Here is a 20838-nt window from a genome sequence, read left to right on the forward strand (position 1 = left end):
CTGCTGGGGTGTCACTGGAACTAAACCCATTTCAATATATTTCAGCACAACATTGTGATCAGTTGTACATGTTTCTTTCAGTGTGGTTAGTTGTTATCCCAAGATTAACGTTATTTCATTTTAGAAAGAAGCTGAAGGGGAGAACCAGTTCTTAAATTTCTTTTACTAGGCAAACTGATGGAGCACTGTAACACTTCTAGTTTGCTTCTGTGAACATACTTGTTCCCGTAGGTGCTTCTGTATGGGACAAAACAACTTGCTTATACTCAAGGTATTGAAGATGCAGTTTCTGATAGCAAAATAGTATTTCTCTGAAAACAGTAACTACCTTAGAAGTGCTGGTTTAGAAATTCTTGTGTCCAAATAACTCAGGGGCTTAGATTGGAAGTCTTGAGTCCCACAAAACACTGTTTGGTGAATGTGGGTGCCAAATTCCAAATCTAGGTGCCAAGAAAAGACCTCCCAGCAGCTGCCTATGCAAAACAATCATATTCACCCAGGCTTTCACTGTATTGGAAGAAGTTACTATAAAAATGCCATATTTTACTTGAAGAAAAAGTTGAAAAGTCTTGATAGCCAGAAAAATAGAAAGCGCTGTATGAAATTCAGCCTCTACAAAGACCTCAGCATGCCCATACACAAAATTGAAGACGCAGTTCAGCAACTGATTTCAGCAACAAACTACCTGGCGATTCAAGGGGCCCTCTGGACACTACCAGAATAGAAATCAATTGCAATAGTAACATCCACTCTTTCCCCGCCTCACATCCAACATGATGCTTAGAGATCAAGCTGTGCCATCTCCATTTGGGGGACGTTTTCCTTTCATTGGCATGGGAACATGGTGACATCATGTATGTCAGTCATCTTCGCTGAGGTCAGTATCACTGCCAGTGAGTAAAATAGGTGTGAAATATTCTGAATCAACACAAGTTTGGAAGCCAGAATATTTCATTTTACCTCATAAACAGTATAATGCAAACTGACAGTCTTTCAGGATTTAGTTTGGTACAAAACTGTGGCCTTTGAGAAATGCATTGGCATTAAGATGAATGCTGTCTTAACCAATACTTAATGGGGACTTGATATTCCTTTGGGGCACTTACTGTTACCTATTGTTCCCATAATATTATCTAATACTTTAGCACAGAGGCCAAGATTTCCAAGAGGAATTTAGTACTTGCCAGGACTCACACTGAGACACTTCAGAGATGCCCGCAGGGAATTTTTGCTTTGGACTTTCTGGAAGTCACATCCGTTAACTGGAAACCTGCAAATCAAAGAGCTCCAAATAGCCAGATGTTTTTCTAAATGTTGTCACAAACAGTCAATACAATGACTGAATAAAGGAAAAAAAAAAATAGAATAAAGGATATTAGAGCTCAGGAAAAATTAAGCAGCTTCTCTGTTTGCCTGTCAACAAATACTACTTGTTGATGATTACTGTGTTTTTCATTTCCATTGCAAATTGTATTACCTCAAATGCTTATCACTGAAAACAAATGTCTCTTGCCTCACCTGTGAGCACAGTGAGGGAAAACTGGGCAAAGAGTTGTTTTCCTGGCCCTCAGCCCAGTGCTCAGACTGTGAAACCAAGTAGGTTTTCAGCTTTCTCTCTGTGAAGACCAACATTTGAACAACAGTTCCAGAACCATCTCCTCCTTCCTAGCCTCTCCATATGACTGTAATTATGATCCTGCCCTGTCCCTAAGACAATCACAGGATTTACTGAAAGGACAGCATTTACATATATAGTGCGTGTTAAAATCAAGCAACCTTGATTACTAACCCTGCCCTCCAGATTTTTGCTCCTTTTCCTCCTTTACACTGTTGCCTGCTGGAATTGTTGGGTCTGAAATCCTTCTGACACCACTTAGTATTGATCAAGTGAAATGATGCTACATTCTAATTTAAATCTTGTCCAAATACCTTTGAAACTGTTCCTTGCCTATCACAGTATCACAGTATGTTTGGGATTGGAAGGGACCTCGAAAGATCATCTAGTTCAATTCCCCTGCTGGAGCAGGAACGCCTAGGTGAGGTCGCACAGGAATGTGTCCAGGTGGGCTTTGAATGTCTCCAGGGAAGGAGACTCCACAACCTCCCTGGGCAGCCTGTTCCAGTGCTCTGTCACCCTCACTGAGAAGAAGTTTTTTCTCAAATTTAAGTGGAACCTCTTGTGTTCCAGCTTGATCCCATTACCCCTTGTCCTATCATTGTTTGCCACTGAGAAGAGCCTGGCTCCATTCTCATGGCACTCACCCTTTATATATTTATAAACATTAATAAGGTCACCCCTCAGTCTCCTCTTCTCCAAACTAAAGAGACCCAGCTCCCTCAGCCTTTCTTCATAAGGGAGGTGCTCCAATCCCTTAATCATCTTTGTTGCCCTATGCTGGACCCTCTCCAGCAGTTCCCTGTCCTTCTTAAACTGGGGGGCCCAGAACTGGACACAATATTCCAGACAGGGTCTCACCAGGGCAGAGTAGAGAGGAAGGAGGACCTCTCTCAATCTACTGACCACCCCCCTTGTAATACACCCAAGGGTGCCATTAGCCTTCCTGGCCACAAGGGCACAGTGCTGGCTCATGGTCATCCTGTTGTCCACCAGGACCCCCAAGTCCCTTTCCCCTACACTGCTCTTTAATATGTAATTTCCCAACCTATACTGGAATCTGGGGTTGTTCCTGCCCAGATGCAGAACTCTACACTTTTCCCTTGTTAAATTTCATCAGGTTATTCCCCGCCCAACTCTCCAGCCTGTCCAGGTCCCGCTGGATGGCAGCACAGCCTTCTGGCGTGTCAGCCACTCCTCCCAGCTTAGTGTCATCAGCAAACTTGCTGATAGTACACTCAATTCCCTCGTCCAAATCGTTAGTGAATATATTGAATAATATTGGCCCCAGTACTGACCCCTGAGGCACTCCACTAGATACTGGCCTCCAACTAGACTCTGCACCATTGACCACCACTCTCTGGTTTCTCCCCTTAAGCCAGTTTGCAACCTATTGCAAACTACTCTATTGTCTAGACCACACCTCCTCAATTTAGCTTTGAGAGACTGTGTCAAAGGCTTTACTGAAGTCAAGGCAGACTGCATCCACTGCTCTGCCGTCATCCATCCACCTTGTTACATTCTCATAAAAGGCTATGAGGTTGGTCAAGCATCGTCACTTGAAGAGGGAAGGAGTGAAGAGAAGATCACTTGAGCCCCGAGTCTTTCACCATCCTTCCCAAGACCTTGAAATCATTCTTCATTCCCCTCAGACTACGGGAAGCAGCTTCCTCCCCATCTGTCTGGAAGACCAACAGTGAGTAGTAGTCTGTCGGGTGCACCAGTCTGGGGAGCTCTCTAGCAATATCCTTGATCTGGGCTCCAGGTAGACTACAAACTTCCCTAAGATGAGGGTCAACTCAGCATATTGGGCCATCTGTTCCTTTCAGAAGGGAATTTCCTATTACAATCACCTTTCTTTCTTATCAGAGGCAGTCTTAAGTTGTGTAGTCAACCGCCTCTTCCTATGTGATCTTGTAGGCAGGCTTGGGACCACCTCCTCACCTACCTCTTCTTCAAGATCCAGGGCCTCAAACCTATTACGGAGGGGCACCTGGGGAGGCAAAGCAGGCAGGGAGGGGAGCTATCCATGATGCCGAACTGGAATACGCTTCCAACCCTCGTCTTCTTTTAGGTCCCCTACCTCTGCCTGACAGCGACAAGGGTGGGGCTGTCTCAGGACCTCCGCCTCTGTCCGAGAGGGCAGGAGGTCCATCTCCTTTTGGGGAGTATCTCCCTGGGGCCTTTCCGGCTGGCACGTCAGGGTGTTACTCCACCAGTCGATCTCCCTTTCGCACTCCCTGATGGACCTCAGCGTCTCAACCTCCTCCTTAAGTTTCACAACCATGTCGAGCAGATCTTGCACCTGCTCACACCTCACACAAGTAGAGTGCTGGCCTCCCTCCTCCGGCAGCAGCAGGCTCTGGCACTCCCTGCAGCCGGAGACCTGAACAGCCACCGTTCGGGACAGAACCTCAGTCTGCGTTGCCACAGCCTTTTTGAGACATGCTCTCCTTCCGCAGGCGACCATGGTCATCAGCAGCCTGGGACGCTGGCAATAAGTCGGATGGAATGACAAGCAACAAGTGCTCTCTGCACCCTGCTGCACAAACTACGACACCTGCTGCACAAACTACGACACCCGCTGCACAAGCTGGTTACTTCTCTCTGCACCTGGTGGGCACCGACTATCGCTGCCCTCCCAAAGGCTTTTTCAAGGCAAGGGGAGGAGGTGTGGTCGCCGTCACCGTGGGAACGCCCCCGGCCACGTCAGCCGCTCTCTCGCAATGGCTGCCGGGGCTTCGGGGGGTTCAGGACCGCCGGGAGCCACGCTGTGGCTGTACGTTTCCCTCTGAGCTTTCTAATCTCGGCTAAACCTCGCCAGCTCTGGCTCTCGCTGCGCTGGCTCTGATCAGCTGACAGCTACTTCCTCTGAAACAGATGGGTTTTTCAGTTTAATTTCAATACTTACAGTTTTAGGACTTTCTGGTTTGTTCTATGAGTTCTCTCACTCTGAAAGAAAGAAAAAAAATAGAAGAGGATTTGTAAGTCTGTTAACATGTCTACTCTACTGAAGTGAAAAGCATAGAGGTAAAATAAATTTACAACCCATTTAGCATTTAATACATCGGTGCTTTTGTAAAAAACACTATTTGCCTCATTTTGCCAAGCACTCCCGTAACCTTGACACTCACAGGATGATTACTAGTACAGACAGAAACTTCCTGATTAGATGGTTCATTAGCAGCAAGGTACAGAATACTAATGGCAAATTTTCATCTGCATTGACAAAGCTCGACCTAGCATTCATCTGACAGTGGAATTGCTTCCCTGGTGATATCAACTACACACAATATGGTAAAAACATGTTATTTCACAACAATTCATCAAAGATGAGGATAAGTGAATCACACGCTATGAAGTACTGCAAGTCCCAGGGGAATCCTTTTGTACTTTACAGTCACTTTGTTTTGCCTACCTAAGTGTAAAATACTCAAGAGACATTTCATATGAAAAAACAGCTTAAACTCCTTGACAGAAATGCAATAATTTGAACAGCATGCACCTTAACTAGTACCTGATCACGAGCAAGCACAAAGTGCTACCAAACACTGCTTAAAATTCATGTAGTTGAAAATAAAGTTGGAAGAAGGGGCTGGGTTCTCTCTCCCACCATTTCTATCACGTCCATAATTAGATATAACTGAGTGAATCAACTTGATACGTCTGTAATCTTTGGTTAAATTTTTATTTTAGCTTAGCAGGTAGAAGTCCCTCATTACTTAGTAGAAAAATGGCTACCTGAAGAAGCTAAAAAGTAGTCATAGTTCCAAAAAATGTGTAACATTTAAAGAAGCAGTAGCCTTGTCAGATCTTGCAAAATACTTTTACATTTTAAGATAAAGCCCTTCAGTTCCATGAAAACATTTATAACCTGCAAATTGGCAGATGTGGAAGCTCATGCTCTGCTGGGTCTTCTGGAAGAAAATGTTCTGCTTTGAGGTACTACTCAGGCTGAGAAGGGAATAAAAAGAGTAAAGCAAGTGTTCAAGGTGCAGGGGAAGGGATTTGTACACCCAAATAACACTGGAAAAGACGCTCAAAAGAAGTAGTATTTGCAGACTAACATAAGAAGTTATATATGATAATAAAATATTTATCTGTGGAAAAGCATGGGCCAAGGGAGTTTCTAGTTGTCTCGTGTAGGCAGCTAATTTATAACTGGTGGGGGAAACCAATGCATATAGTTGTTCTTGTTGCAAGGTGCCTAATTAAAATGCAAATAGATCTAGAGCAATTTTGTTAATGAGGTAAACAACTTCCTGTTACTATACAACTTCTCTACCCACAAGATTCTTTAGGCAGCCCTTCCTCACATTGGTTTGTCTGTTGGTTTGTCCATTGATAATTACCTGAAGAACTACAAACTAAAAGTATATGCTATCTATGAGCAGTTTTGTAAAGAGGGCACAAGTACCATAAACAGGAATATGATCTGGTCAGGGCCATCATTCTAGCTAACTCTCTTCTGAGTTTTCAGTAAATACTTCAGAATGTATTTTAATGCCCAAACCATAATGTCAGACCAGAGTGACTTCATGCTTTTGTGCTACATAATTTTTCATACAATGAAATTCTCCCAATGGTGAGTAGTGGCACATATCTGTGATGAAATTCAGCAAGAACTTAACAGAAGGAATACTGCGGAATGCTAGCAAGAAAAGCCGAAGAATCTAGGAAAAAACAAGCACTGTTTTATAAAGAAGAGGCTTTCTGCATTAGGTAAATAAAACTGGGTACTGAGCTAATATAGGCTGGAGCTTTTGCAGAAAATCTCATTCTATATTGAGAGAATCACAGGATCATGTGAATAGGATGAGACCTCCAGAAGTCTCTAGGTCCAACCACCTGCTCAAAGCAGGTCCTGTTTGAGTAGGTTGCCCAGGACCTTGTCCAGCTGAGTTTTTCACATCCAAAACCTTTCTAGGCAATATTATCTTTAGCTCAGTCACTCTTCCACTCTTCCATAAAATCACCCAGCTGCTCCTGACTAATTACCAGTGTTTTAATTGCCAGTGAACAAAAAGGATTTAAGAAAAGCTTCAGGTTAGTCAGCAACAAGCATTTTGTAAGTTTACATCTTCCAAGAGAATTTTATGGTTTATGTGGATGATTTAACTGTTGTAATTTCTGTTTGTTTTCCTGTTTATGTTAAAACTACTGTAACATTTTACAGACTGGAAAAGAAGTACCAATTACTTAATAAAAGTCACCTATAAATGTATTTGACCTAGAAGGCTCAGGATGGCATCAATAAAAATTGCTCTTTAAATTGGAGCAATATCCAGCAACCAGAAAACAATATGCCTAGCAGTGAGAGACATAAGATAGACAATTAATTAGTACTGCTATAATCTGAAAGTTGAAAATTTATACCAGGCAACAAAAGATGTTAGGTGATTAAGTTTGTTGGCCAGAGTTACAGTATTTTAGAAGACATGACACTGACTAGTAGTCTAATACCACACCACACTATAGTTATGGCAAAGAAGCAATCAGAATGGAAAAGGGCAGTAAAGCAAAATGGCTACACAAACCCTTTTTCCCCTGAGAAAATGGCATTGCCTCTGATTTACATGACTGAAGAATCTCAACAAAGTGAAGCTCTACTGAGAAAGTATGGAAATTACATTTAGATATTCTGCTTCATTGTGTACAAATGATGTTCATGAAGTACCAGCACCGCAGAACCCACTCCTGTAGGGAACTTCAAAGAATTGGGGCAGCAATACATTAATTTAGTTTGCTCCCCATTAAAATCTGGAATATGAATAGCTCATGAAGAAACATTTGGAATAGGTATTGAGAAAAGCAGAGCTAAGTTTCAAACATGGTAAAAAACGCCAGCTCTTTTGGCTATCCTGAAAGCAATTATATTTTAATAACTTTCAAAAGACCTAGGATTTGTTCATACACTTGCTATATGGCTCATAATAGCCAGAGTTCCTTGGCAGATTAATTCAAATGTTAACACAGGCATTCACACACTATGGATATGTTCTCCAATTGGTGACATTTCTTCATGTCTGATGACTGACAAGTTCACTTAGAGCACAGATTTTACATATAATTGTGTAATTTTTAGAAGAACATATATATTTAATAGATGTGACTGCTTCCTTGCAGTACTTAACATATATTCCTCAGAACTAAATACTTAATATTTACTTACTAAGAATCTTGGCTCTTTTTAACTATTTCACATTTACTGGGGTTTTTTGTTTGTTTGTGGGGTTTTGTTTGTGTTCTTTTGTTTTGCTTTGTTTGTTTTGATTTACTGGTATATTGGATCTGTAAACCTTCAGACCAAGCATATTCTAAAAATTGATTAAGTATGCTTTCTTCCTTAGTTTTAACTTTATAGATTGCTACACAGTGTTTCCCTAGTAAAGGTGAAATTAATTTAATCTGCAGTTATAACCACCATAAGAAAACATATCAAGTTCCTGTTACTTGAGACTAACTCCACAAAAACAATTTTTAAATTGTTCAAAATTGTTACTATATAAGTTAGGTGGAAGAACAACATTTTCATTTACAAACTTAAATAATAATGCACTTAATGCAGGCAATCAGTACTGAGCTCAACTGCATAATTTAGCCCAACAGAAGAATTCCCAGACGGCAGAATAGTATTTTCATGTTCATGTTGTAATGCTTACATATTTTACTAGATAATTTCAAACAGAAACTAAATAGACAGATGGCAAAGAGATAAAAACATCCAAACAACTATAAATGTACATATAAAACAAAGCAGATGACTAAAAGAGGAAGAGATTAAAAAGACAATCAGCCATTTAATGATATTTAACTTCATAGCTAACTAAGTACTTTCCAGTAGGAACCCAGTTCATCATAACATTTGTAAGTCATGGCACTTGACCAGGAATTCCAGCCTGGGCTGCCATCGGGGACATCAGGACTCTCTGAGGTCCTTTCAAGAGTGGCAGGTGGAGTGGAGGGTCAGGGGAGCTGGAGGCCTCTGGGTTGGGGCTCAGCCTGTGGGAGGGTGGAGAGTGGTGAGAAGCAGAGGCAGTAGAGGTGCTGGGGCCAGGAAGAGCATCTGAAAAGATGTGGCACAAGGTTGTCAGTCAGTGGGTGCAGTTGCACATGAATGAGGTCAGAAAGAAGGAAGAGCCTTGCAGCTGGAGAAATTTTTAAATTATTCCATTCACTGAGATGAAAGAGTAGATGTGAAAGCACTGACCCATTATAAACAACTTTCTTAAATTCATGGTGACACCAAAAGCCTGCTACTGACTCACCTGAGGCCTTAGGCATATGCTTGTCTTTAAGTCTGTGCTTAGTTAAGTATGCATGTAAAGTTAAATGTGTTATCAAAGGCTTCCTAAACTGTGGACTAAGATTGTACTGAACTGGGGAGGACAAAAGACAATACCAACTTTATTGAACGTTTTCTGTTTTAGAGCAGTATAACATAGCAATGGCCAAGCAGATTTTTCAGGCTTGTTCCTGGGCTTGGGAATGCCTGGTCTCTGTGCTGGGGCAAGGAGAGCGAGAGGGAAGCACTGTGGGCCGAGGGCCAGAAAGGCTGGTAGAAGTGAAGATGAGGGATGAAGGAGATTCACTGCCAAACAGGCAGCTCATCTCTTTCTTGGTCTCAGAGCCTGAAGATGCTATGGCAATAATTGTTATGGTATAGCTTACCTACAGCAAGCATACATAATTAACAACGGCAGTGTTTATAAGGTGCTGGAAGGCCAAAGTTTGTACTGGGATGGTGGTATCTGAACATGGCTGCTGGGTCTGTTGCTGTCTTCCTTCCCTCTCCCTTCTGCTAGCTCAGGCCAAGGCTTTAGTATCTGTGAACATTGTAATCAATGGATGAGGCATTAGACACTAAGACAGCTTTGGGCAGGAACAGGGCATTGCCTGTGTGGTGCAGCAGCCATGGTGCTGACCTGCCAGGGCAGTGGGGAAGGCTCTGCCGAGCACGGGCAGGCTCATTGCACTTGCACCAGCCACAGCTGTCTAAGGCCAGCTCTGGGTAGAAAAAAATGGAGTCCATCCCCTGCCCCATCCCCTTCTCTTATCAGTCTCCTGAATCTGTAAGTGGCTGGTTTCTCTGTGAGCAGTTCAAAATTACAGCACAGCCTAATGAAGCTCAGAGGACCTCTGCCAGCTGTCAATTATTATGCTTTTCAGTGATGGCAAAAGCATTTAAATCCAGTGTAAACAATAGCAACAAAAACAAAATAAAGACAGATTGTGGAGGGGAACAAGCTAATATCTAACTACAAAAAAGATTGAGAATGGCGATGTTTCATCTTTTTACTTCATGTGCTAATGAGGTAAGATACAGAAAAAAATGCAGTAAGCAGAAAGTGCTCATTAGCTGACTTTATGCAAGAAAGCATAAAGTGTTTATACTATGAATCGGGAGGAGTGTGATGTAATGGAGCTTAGTAGAAGATATCGTGTGATATATTTTGAGAGCTTAGCAGAGCGCTGTGCCCTGCCTGTGTGTGGTGTCAGCCAGGCAGAGAGCACCACTCAGACACAGTTCTGCAGCAGAAAGCAGAGGCAAGACTCCAGTCCAGCTCACAGACAAATCTGCACCAGGTTTGAAAAATCACTCGGACCTGCCAAAGTAAAACCTTACCAAGAGCAACTGCCTTTTGAATCAAAGTCTGTAGGTTTGCAGTAAACAGGCTGGTGAGGGGCAGAGGCAAAGATGGCTTGTAGGGCACTGGATGCCTTGGGTGTTAGCTCAGTTTCCAAGATGCGGAGAAAGCCATGAGGATCAGCACCAGCCCTTTGGAGAACAGACAACTCAGCAGAGGATGTCCTATCAAGATGAATATGGCTCATTCAAGAATTAACTCTCTACTCATCTTCTACCTCAGTTTTTTGCTGCTCATCCATTTAAGAAGTAAGATTTGCACTTTTTCTTATTATTCTGACATGTCCTCTGGGTAGATGACTAGATGTGCACTACTAGCAGGAAGCTTGTGTTGTCAGAAGGCTTTAAAAATTTGATGGAGATGTCAAAAAGATTTGGTCCATGAAACTAAGTTGTATGAACTCATTGCATGATAGCTTTCCTGATCTTCATGCTTAAACTTTTTTTTTAATGAAGAATGCATGTTTAATACTTTGCTTCCTGTATTGAAAGTACAGCAATAAAGTGTTCTGTCAGAACTATACCTATAGTTTAAAGTCTGCATTTTGATACTATTCATCCAGTAAATTTAAACCTATGTGATTAAAATCTAGACTGACGTATCCTTTGCTAATGTTGCTTATGTTATGTATTTTAGTAGCACCCATTGCTTTATTATATAGGCATTTTTAATTACAACCTCTAGACAAATCAGTTATGAAGCAACTGTGATATATTAGGTGTTCTAAATATCTCTCTTATGAAGCAGTATAAAAGTCCAACTATTTTTATAGAGAAATATTCTCAGCAAACTTCCACATAAACATAAGTATGCAAAATATTCAAGTCACAATGGGTTTCCTTGGTAATTTTGTCAGATGTCTCAGAGTAAATTCAAGCCAAGGAGACTAAATGGCCTCAGCTGGTGAGGCTGATATATGTTTATGAAAAGCAGTAGCTCTTGAACATGTTTAAAATGAAGACAGGCAGGATTTGTGTCTGTCTGAGGAGCCTGTTTGATTTGTGTCTGTTCAATGTGAATCACAATAAGACAAAGCTTTGAGCAGCTGCCATTAAACAAGAAGACTTGGCATTAGCGTACAGTGTTGTGTAATCTGGGTCACCTTCTGTTGCTGCATCGCTCAAATTGTTACTTGGACAGTTTACAGCCCAACATAAATTACAGACTGAAAAGCAAACAGATGCAGTTGGATCAACCAGCACTGAAGAGAAAACAAAACACACCAAAACAACAAACCCACAACCAAAACACCAAAACAACAAAAAAAACCACCCAGTAAGATACAGGAAAAAATACAGAATGTCATAGAAGCATAGTTTTATCCTAGTAGTTTTCTTCCTTGTGGATGTACTGATGTGAATAAGGGAAGCCAAAATGTTCTTTCTAAAATAACTCATAACAGGACGTATCCTGAAAAGAAAAGATAGTAGATTTTCCACTTTCAAAAAGTAATTTTTTAAGTCTGTATACTGTAGGATGAATAATCAGAAAGTCTCGGAGACAGAGTCTGTTTTCTAATTAAAAGAAAGTAACAGGAATGGTGTGATTTGAGAAAATGTCATTTATACATGAGGCAGGCAAATTAGAACAAAATATAAAAGCTTTGGGCAAGGGAGTTAAAAGTTAAGTGCTTATAAAATTAAACAGGTCACATTAAAAACATCATACACAAAGCATTGCTAGAATGTAAACAAGAATAAAAGGCTGAAGAATCAGTTAAAAAAAATAAACACAAGTTTTGACTTTGACCTTGGGTGAGCTCTGCTCAATGCAGGATGCCAATGAGCAAAAAGTAGTTGGGTGTCATTTTGTGGCTTTTCCTTAGCACAGTTGGCTGGGATGACATTTCAGATGTGGCATGAGTTTTCTCTGGGTAATGGCCATATGGCCAATATCAGGCAAGAGGCTGTTTGGTCTGGGAAAACTCCTCAGGTGGATTTGTAGCTGTTGCAAACTGATGTGATGCAAATTGATGTACAAATATGGAGCAGCTACCGCAGGAATCAGAATCAGGCTCAGGACATACCTGTATCTATCAGTGCAGTGTGTTTAATGATCTTGGTTAGTATTTTGTCTCAAGAAAGTTTGTACACCATTTGAAACTGTTAACAGTTTCTGTTAATAACAACATCAATATGAACAGATGAAACAGAAATAGAGCAGAAGAATTGACTGCAATTACTTTCTTAAAAATTAAAGCTGAGAAAGATCAATCAGAACAGAGGCGATTGCTAACATTTACAAAGGTTATATCAACCATTATATTTTAAAAATCAATTTACTCGACTTCTCCCACAAGATCGGATTCTAACCTTAGGTCCTGCTTAAAGTCTTCCTTATAATTATTTATCCTAAACAACTTTGGAAATGAACAGTATTTATAGTAGAAGCCAAGGCTTCCTAAAATCATATCTGCATATTACTTTTTTTTCAGCTCACCCATTTTCTTAAGGGAAATAGAAGTATGCATACATTGTGAAGTGTCCCATACAGACAGCAGCTCTTCAGTAAGTTGCAATGAAACCGAAGCATAAGTTGCAATGAAATTAAAGCATTTTTCAGGAATGTTGCTACCTGAAAACAAAATATTCTAATATAGCATAAAATGAATATGTTGAACTGAAAAACAAGACAAAGTTGTTCAATATTATTAAAACAATTGTGTGCCCTCTTATTCGTAAAGTAGCTCGTGTATTTTGGAATATATTATGAGGTACTCTAATTCCTGTATAGCACTAAGATAATAGATGGTAAACCTTAATAAAAGTTTTCTGGCTGCACCTAAGTCTCTAAAGCTGAAGACTAAGGTATTAAAGAAAGTAGCCCTGTCACTTGTGGTTCCTTTTAAATCTCCAGGATAAGAAAAATGATATTTTACACATATTATCACTAGTAACAACTCTTAACATCAAACTGTACAGCGACAGAGACTTCAACCTGTAAATCACAGCCTTCCTACAAACGATATCTATTTTTAAAAATCATTTCAATTGTATAAAATGCTTTTGGAAAGACCGTTTATAATTAATTTAATCTTCTGGAACCCCAGCTGATAAGTGATGCTGTCAGGTGCAACACCTGTACAAATACGATTATGCGTGCTCAGAAATACATGTACTAGATTAAAAAAGAATACGTGCAGTTTAATCCTGCAAAATTACATTTCCAAAAAGATTGTGGACTTAGTGTTCTTGGCACAAAAAAATAAGGAGCCTGTTGGAGAGCCCTTGATGCCTGCTTGTTTGTCCACTGGCCTGCCCTGGGGCTAAAGCATCCATTAGGTTGCTCTGCTGTTTGCTGCTGTCACATCCCTGAGGTGAAGGGATGGAGCCTGTGCACCCACCAAGGGGCAGGATTGTTCTGCTGGCAGGTGATGTTTATCTCATTCACATTCTGTCTTCTTGACATCGCCACAGGGATCATCACCATAGCTATGCTGCAACACAGCAAGCCTATGGAAAGGTCTGGGCAAATTCATGTATCACGCGTCTCTTGGGGCTGCACAAACACATATTCCACAGGCTGTTGCCTTCTCACATGGGCTTACAGGTGGAGCTATGGATCACAGTTAAAAAGAAAACTGTACCTTCTTTTCTTAATTATCCTGTGCCTCTTTCTGCATTGGAAATTTCTGGTTTTTTGACACTGGTAAATTTTATTTGGGCAAAATTAAATCAGATAAAACATATTATTTATGTTTACGTTGCCAGTCATTACTTTACATACCAAAGAGTTTTCCAACCCATAAGTGCTGAAGTCTTATATATAGATCAGTGTATATATATATATATGGTAGTATATATTTTTTTAACAATTCTCTAGGTGTTTTGTTTTGTTTTTTTTACAACCTCCAAAACCTGAAGATGTCAGGCTACACAGAACCAATTATTTTTGCCTGCAAATTCTCTATAAATAGAGGGAAATTGAGGCTTTGTCTAAAATTGCAATCGTATGTGTTTGTGAAACAGTCTTCCCCATTCCATTTATGTGAAGACAGTGGTACAGTTCTGCAAATTCCTTTATGCCTTGTGCCCATGGTTATGAGTATTGTATGCAAGCCCTCAATACAAGTTGGGTTTTTATTATGTTTTGTGAACATGTTTACACAAATTACACCAAATGAACTACTTACAGCAAATTAATCTGGTAGGCATCCAGAATGGTCAGCTCTGTATGAGGAGGGACCATGAATCATTATGTACAGTAGCAGATAGGAAGCATGTCCCGAATCCAGAGCAACATTGATAACTAAGTGCTGCCATATTATTGTCTAACAGAAATTGCCAGCATATAACTCTGGGCAGAGAGTTGCTTAAGAAGAACAATAATTCATTTTTTTTTTCTTTTAAAAAACCAAGATTTATAGTTGTATATCTATCACTAATGCAGAATTATTATTTTTTCCTTTTGGCAAAAATTCTGTAAAAAAATTTCCAAAGTATTTTTCTCCATTTTAATGACTTAATGACCTTTCAGAAGAGGGGAAAAAAAATGTAGTATTTACTTCATAATAGTTTCCCCAAATGTTCATAAATTAAGAATGGAATTTAATTTGGGATTGCTCTTAATGTAAGCAAAATATCTGAGCTTTACATGCACCCCTCTTCTACCCCTCTGACTATTGTTGGAACTATTCAGTTTTTGGCCATGGACAAGATCTTTCAACTTCCTGCAACTATTCCCATTACTCACACAACTTCTAATTACTGCTTAATTATTGTGTTAGGAATAAAGCTCTGCTTATAATGGGATTTGTAGTTTTCCTCATACTGCTCATCCCTCCTGCATACTCAGATGATGGAAGTAGCTTTCCAAAGTGCTGTTTGGATGCACATGTGATGAGTTCATAGCAGATTTGGTACTTCAGCAGACCCTTGCTAGCCCATTGCAGAGCACAGGGCCTGTCAGAGCTGCAATCAAGCTGCAGCTTTCCCTCTGTCTTACTTGTCATACCTTGTACCTACATCATATGAAAAATGAAATCTCTTTCAGATGTTTGCTATCACCTTAAGTGAGTTTAAAGCAGCAGCTTCTTGACTCAGTTGTAAGGGTGTTATGGTGTTTGGGTGTGGTAGGTTTTTTTTGTTTGTTCTTTTCATTTATATATCTTATTATGAATAACATCTCCCATCTCTGGAATAAATAAAATCCTAAGAATGTAAAGTAGTAACCTTCTAATTTTTAAACAAGAAAGTAAATTCTGCAAGATGGATCCATTAGTATTTAAGTGAAATTTAAAACATCCCAACCACACCTGTATTTGAGGCTTTCAATACAAATTCTTAAAAGGCATCCTTAAGGTGCTACACCTACCATTCCAATGGCAGAGCAAGACTACCAGGTTACAGACAACCTCTCTGCTGTGTGCTTTGTAAAATGGGAACTGTCAACACTGAGAACATCTGGAGGTTTAACATTTCCTTATGTCCTGTATTCATCATCTGGAAATTACAATGCAAGATATCAGCATCTTTGAAACTTTACCCCTCAAATGACATTAATTTTTGCAATGCAGGATAAAACACTGAATTATGTGTTCACAGTCAAGAAGCACCTGGAATACAAGGACACTGATCAATGTTTATAAGTGGGTGTTGTTTGTGACTAATACCTATTAGAAAAGAGTCTGATGGGAAAAAAAGGAGATGGAGCAAAAGAGTGGTTATCACTCATTCTCAACTCACTGCACAGACCTCGTGTGGACTTGAAACACTGATATGTTGTGCAGCGTCAGTGATAATGGACTAGAGAAACTGAGGCTGGAATGTTGTAGCACATCACACAAGTATAGGTCATAAACCTGACGTTTTTACATATGTAACCCTTTCAAAGGTATCTCCATCCAAAGTTTACAACTGTATCTACTTATCCACAGCATTTTTTTCCCCTTGTGCTAATTTTGATGGACCTAGAACATCTAGGGAGCCCTGTCCCAGTGCAACTTTCTGCACCTTTTCCTCTCTGCAGGAGGAAATTCAGGAAAAAAATAGCACTGTTTAGAGAATGGTCAAATCTTGATGGCAAATTAAATATGTTCCTATTGAAAAGCTATATGAAGAAGCAAGTATTTTGCTGTTATATGTTGACAGGAATATGAAATGCAAGGCACAGAAGAGTAATCAATCCACAATTCAGTACTGGCTATATCCACTTTGCTGCTGTGAGAGAGGGAGGCAATTAGAAAAATGCTGAACAGGGACAGTAAAAATAAGACATTTAGAAAGATGTGCCCTATGAGAAAGGGTCAGGGGAAGAGAAGCCTGAGGGAAGACATGATTACAGCCTTACATACACTAAAGAGAATGGCAATCAAGTAAGACGATGAGATCGGTTGCTCCTCACAACCTTTGAAAGGGCAGGCTCTGCAAAGTAATGGATTCCACATGCAGCAGGGAAGATTTAGGTGAACTTTCCCCCTTGAAGGATGATTATGTCTCTATATCAGAACTCTTTAGTAAACAGGTTAGATAAATATCTGCCAGAGGTTGTCTAGACTGCTGTTTCACAGTTGGCGCTACACAGACAAAGGGCAGTCAGCACCACCTTGGGGGTGATCTGTGAAGATCTCAGGTGATGGAGCCCCAGAGATGCACAGGTCCCTCCGACCCCGAGGGCTGTGGTGGCTCTGAGGCTCTGGGGCTGGGGGAGCGGATGGCTCCCTTCCCTCCTCCACCACAGCTGGGGATTATCTGCTCTTCAGAACAAACACAGCACTGAACCCAGCCCTGTTTGTTGCATTAACCACAAAATCCTTCACTAAATTTCAGTTAGAAAACAATTTACTCTCATTCTGTGAGACATCAAGTACCTACTCTTAATTTTTTGGTACCCTAGGCTTTAAGTAAGCATTTTGGCTGTTAGAAGGCACTCATTACAACGAGGACAGATAGTTCCCCACTCTAGAAATCATGTAGTTTGATTTTCAGATTTTGGAGTCAAATCACATATATTTTTTTACTTGCAATTTGAGTATACTTGATAAATGAGTAGTACAATGCCAGAAAATATAATTAATACATGGATTATTAATAGTATAATCATCATGGTCAAAAAACCTGAAAGGAATTAAAAACATGGATTGCCTGCTGCACCTAAATTTTAAAGCTGGTTTCTCACTCCGTATAAAAAGGCAATGGAAGACTGGAACCTACTGCACCAAAACGAATATCAGGAAATTCCTAGGGAACTCTATTAAGTGGCCTTTCTGGACATGCTATAACAAAAAAAGTACATCTATATCCTGCCAACTACCACTCAGGAAAAAGATACACATTAGTCCATTTTCCTTAACTCCTGACATGCAGCACATTCCCCCTAATAAATAAGTTACAGAAATAGCAGTCTAAGTGCCTTTGATTCTGCCTACAGGCCTTTGCAGCCAAAGACCTCTCCAGGGTACTTCTATTCTTTTTTTTTTTTTATTTTATAATTCACATCTCAGCATTAAGAAAATCAGTTAGACAATGCCTTGCCTCAGTCTCTAGGCAACCTTGATTATTTCCTTTCCTCTTTGTGGTGGCCCAAAAAGGAAAAAAAGTGCTGATATTTACATTTTCTAAGCCTTTAAACCTAATTGACTCATCTAGAGTCACAGACAGCAGGCAGCAAGTAGATAAATGATGCATATTATTTTCTAGGTTGATATTACAGATTATTTGTTGGTGTCAGAGACATGTTTCGTCGGTTCTTTTCTGTTTTCTCAGGCATTTATAGTGCCATGACATGAAAACCCTCTCACACCAACAAATAGTGAAAAGAACACCAACCCAACCCAGATAAACCTTTTTCCAATGAGATTCTTACGTTAACTTTATATTGATTATATTTCATTCACCCATAAAATGGGTCAACAGAAAATTGCTTCTGTCTTTTGACAAACACTCTAATTGACAGGGCTTCTCTGCGGTAGCCTGACATGCGGTGACACACACCACGCAGCTGCCACAGGAGCTCTGAAGGGCTCCTCTGGGCTGAGCAAAACACACTCCTCCCTGGGCATCAACAAAGCAAGGCTGCGCTTGCTGCTGCAACTTCAGGGTTAGGGCAGCTTCTGCCTGCCTGAAATCTACTCAGCAGGGACAGAAATCAAAATATTTCTAGGGCTAAATACTTCTGTGGGTAGAAAAGGGGCATGGGCTGCTAATCCGTTGCATACAGTGTCCCTGCTCCGGCAGCTGAGGATCAGAGGCAGTGCCCAGGCAGGACACTTGCCTGATGCATCCTTCTGTGCTGGGAGGTGCTGGGATTGAATAATTATGGCCTGGGTGGGTGCTCTGGGGAGAAGCTGCTTGCTTCTTTTCACTGCTCTTCCTTGCCTGCCCAAGGCTGAACAGACTGGAATCCTGTTCCCTTAACCTTTCCTTGAATAATGAGACAGACAAAGCATCTTTGATTGCATTAGTCAGGGAGTCTACAGGCAGGATGCATTCCTTCAATGTGCCCTCAATCTCAGTGAGCGAGATCAAAATTGTGGATGAACAAACCTGCACAGCTCAACCTCAGGACTCAGCCAGGGACACAATGGCCTGACCTTTCCTTTGCTGACAGTTTGTGAGAGGTACCGCTATGTTCCTGTACTGTGGGACTACCGAAGGCTGGCTGCCCTCTGAAGCAGCTAAGCCCAGGGCTGCTGTAATTCCCATTCAGCCTGGGGACTACAGGAGTAGCTGAAGGGCAGCATACAAGAAATTGGTCACACTCGTCCCTTGACAGTTCCTGTTCTCCCTCGTTGGGGTCTCTAACAGGGATAGTACAGAGCACTTCATTTGTTCTTTGTTTGGCAAGGAGAGCCCTAGCTCTGAATTTGACTGTGACACATTTCTTTTCTTTGAATATGAGCTAGAAGACTTTGTGTAATTTGACAGGAGGCCAAAGCAAAGACGTAGAGAGCTAGACAGTTGTCAGTCTGCGAGGATACAAACAGCCACAATTTAAGTAACCCCTACTGACAGATTACTCAAAACAGGGAATCCAAAACTCTCATTGTAATAATCTATCCTTGAAAAGACATCTGGATACAGTAGTACCTTCAGGTGTGTTTTGCTAGGCTTTGTGGCAATTTGTAGGTACTTAAAAAGCAGCTGTGGCACTGCTCCTGCTATCGCTAAGCATCCATGAATCTGAACGTAGTCAATTGTCCACACAGCTGAAAGTAGAGATCAGGCTCTGTTATCAGCAAAAAGTCTGCAGTATAACTCACCAACGTCCTAACAGCTGAAAATGGAGCCCCTGGGAGAATGTCTGATCTCATATACATCACTTTGCTGCCTGTAAATCAGCTACCTCTGGTGCAGAAATGGTGTGGTTACATTAGCGCCATGCTGAATCCAAGCTCATGCTGAGAGGCAGAGCATGTTATGTCGGGCACTGAGTTGTGCTAATGCAGCTAAATGGCACTGGATCTGAGCTGGCTCAGAGCGTACAAAAAGTTGTGTCTGCATCCCCCTACCTATACCTTGTTATTCATACAGGCACCTTTCCCAGGTGTGTCTCTCAAATGCAAGCAGGCAATGCTAAATATATCACATCAATCTGCTGGTGTGCCTGTATGGTTGGGTAGAAGAGTAACTGGAGCTGAGAATTACATACACAATTATGGAAATGTTTATTGTGGGCCACATGAAATGCCATTCAGTTGCAATGGCCAAGATATAAAGCCTATATGCCACATGATATGTAGTTCATCTTTGGGTCTGCTGACTCCAAGACCTGCAAGAATGGCCAAACTACTGCTGAGGTCTGATACAACATAAAAAAGTTCTGACTGTACCTGCTCTTCTTCCCCAGAAGCCTCTTACATTCCTTTGATAGCCTCAAGGATAAAGTACAGACACAGAAGTTACCAGTCTTATAAGATAAGCAAACAGAAGGTACATAACAAAAGCAACACACAATGACAATGAGAGAAGCCAGAGAATGACACTGATAAATTGAAGATTACATCAGAGCTATTAAATGGGAGGAAGATGTATAGAGCCCTTGTAGGCTCTTTCTGTCTCCGTTCAATCTAAAAAGTAGGAGTTAAAAGAATATTGAAAGTAAAGATTCACTTTGATTCCTACCTTAAAGCATAGGAAAAAATGAAAAAGGAGGGAGTGATAATCCAAGTCTCTTTGATCACCATCTGTATACATATTTGGAGCAGTATATATCATGACAACAGAATGCAAAGAGGTGCTGCTACAATGCAGCTGCAAAAAGAAGATACCTGGCCAACATTTTGTAGGACAAATTCAGACTTCCTAGCTGAACCTATCCCTTCTCTCACATTAAACACAGCTGACATTTGTAATTCTTTATTCACTACTAATGGTACTGAACATTTTGCAAGCCTCAGTCCATGTAAAAACGTCCTCTGCTTGATATAACAAGAGCTATCTATTCTGTTCTCTCTTGAGTACGTCTTAAATGTCTGATTCAATTTAGTCTAACATCTACCCATTTTGGAGCTCACGGAAAAGTGTAAGCGTAAGGTGACTAAAGCCAATTGCTGTTTTCACATTCAGAAGAACTCTGGATTTCCTGAAGAGCAAATAGAGACTTATTACACAAAACCCCCTGTAAAGTGTAACAGAT

At 40.7% G+C, this 20838-nt stretch overlaps 1 protein-coding gene and 1 long non-coding RNA gene across 5 annotated transcripts in view; one reads left to right on the forward strand and one right to left on the reverse strand.

Moving 5' to 3' along the window:
* Window positions 1-394: 394 nt before the first annotated feature.
* The window catches only part of LOC139828294 (uncharacterized), a 32977-nt gene continuing 12533 nt past the window's right edge, over window positions 395-20838 (reverse strand). The window contains exons 4-5 of the long non-coding RNA XR_011739749.1: window positions 4527-4567; window positions 395-1270 (exon numbers count right to left, since the gene is read on the reverse strand). This is a non-coding gene — a long non-coding RNA (uncharacterized lncRNA). The remainder of the gene's footprint in view (window positions 1271-4526; window positions 4568-20838) is intronic.
* Window positions 10020-20838, forward strand: part of CRB1 (crumbs cell polarity complex component 1) — a 105728-nt gene continuing 94909 nt past the window's right edge. For 3 of the 4 annotated variants that reach the window (XM_065842376.2, XM_071810290.1, XM_071810292.1), the window contains exon 1: window positions 10021-10511. In XM_065842376.2, the coding sequence (XP_065698448.2) occupies window positions 10376-10511 (136 nt within the window). In that variant the 5' untranslated portion in view covers window positions 10021-10375. Of the gene's footprint in view, window positions 10512-20838 lie in introns of all 4 variants that reach the window. The other variant, XM_071810293.1, reaches the window with a different exon arrangement.

This window comes from Patagioenas fasciata, chromosome 6 (genome assembly GCF_037038585.1).
Source record: "Patagioenas fasciata isolate bPatFas1 chromosome 6, bPatFas1.hap1, whole genome shotgun sequence".
NCBI classification, from domain to species: domain Eukaryota; kingdom Metazoa; phylum Chordata; class Aves; order Columbiformes; family Columbidae; genus Patagioenas; species Patagioenas fasciata.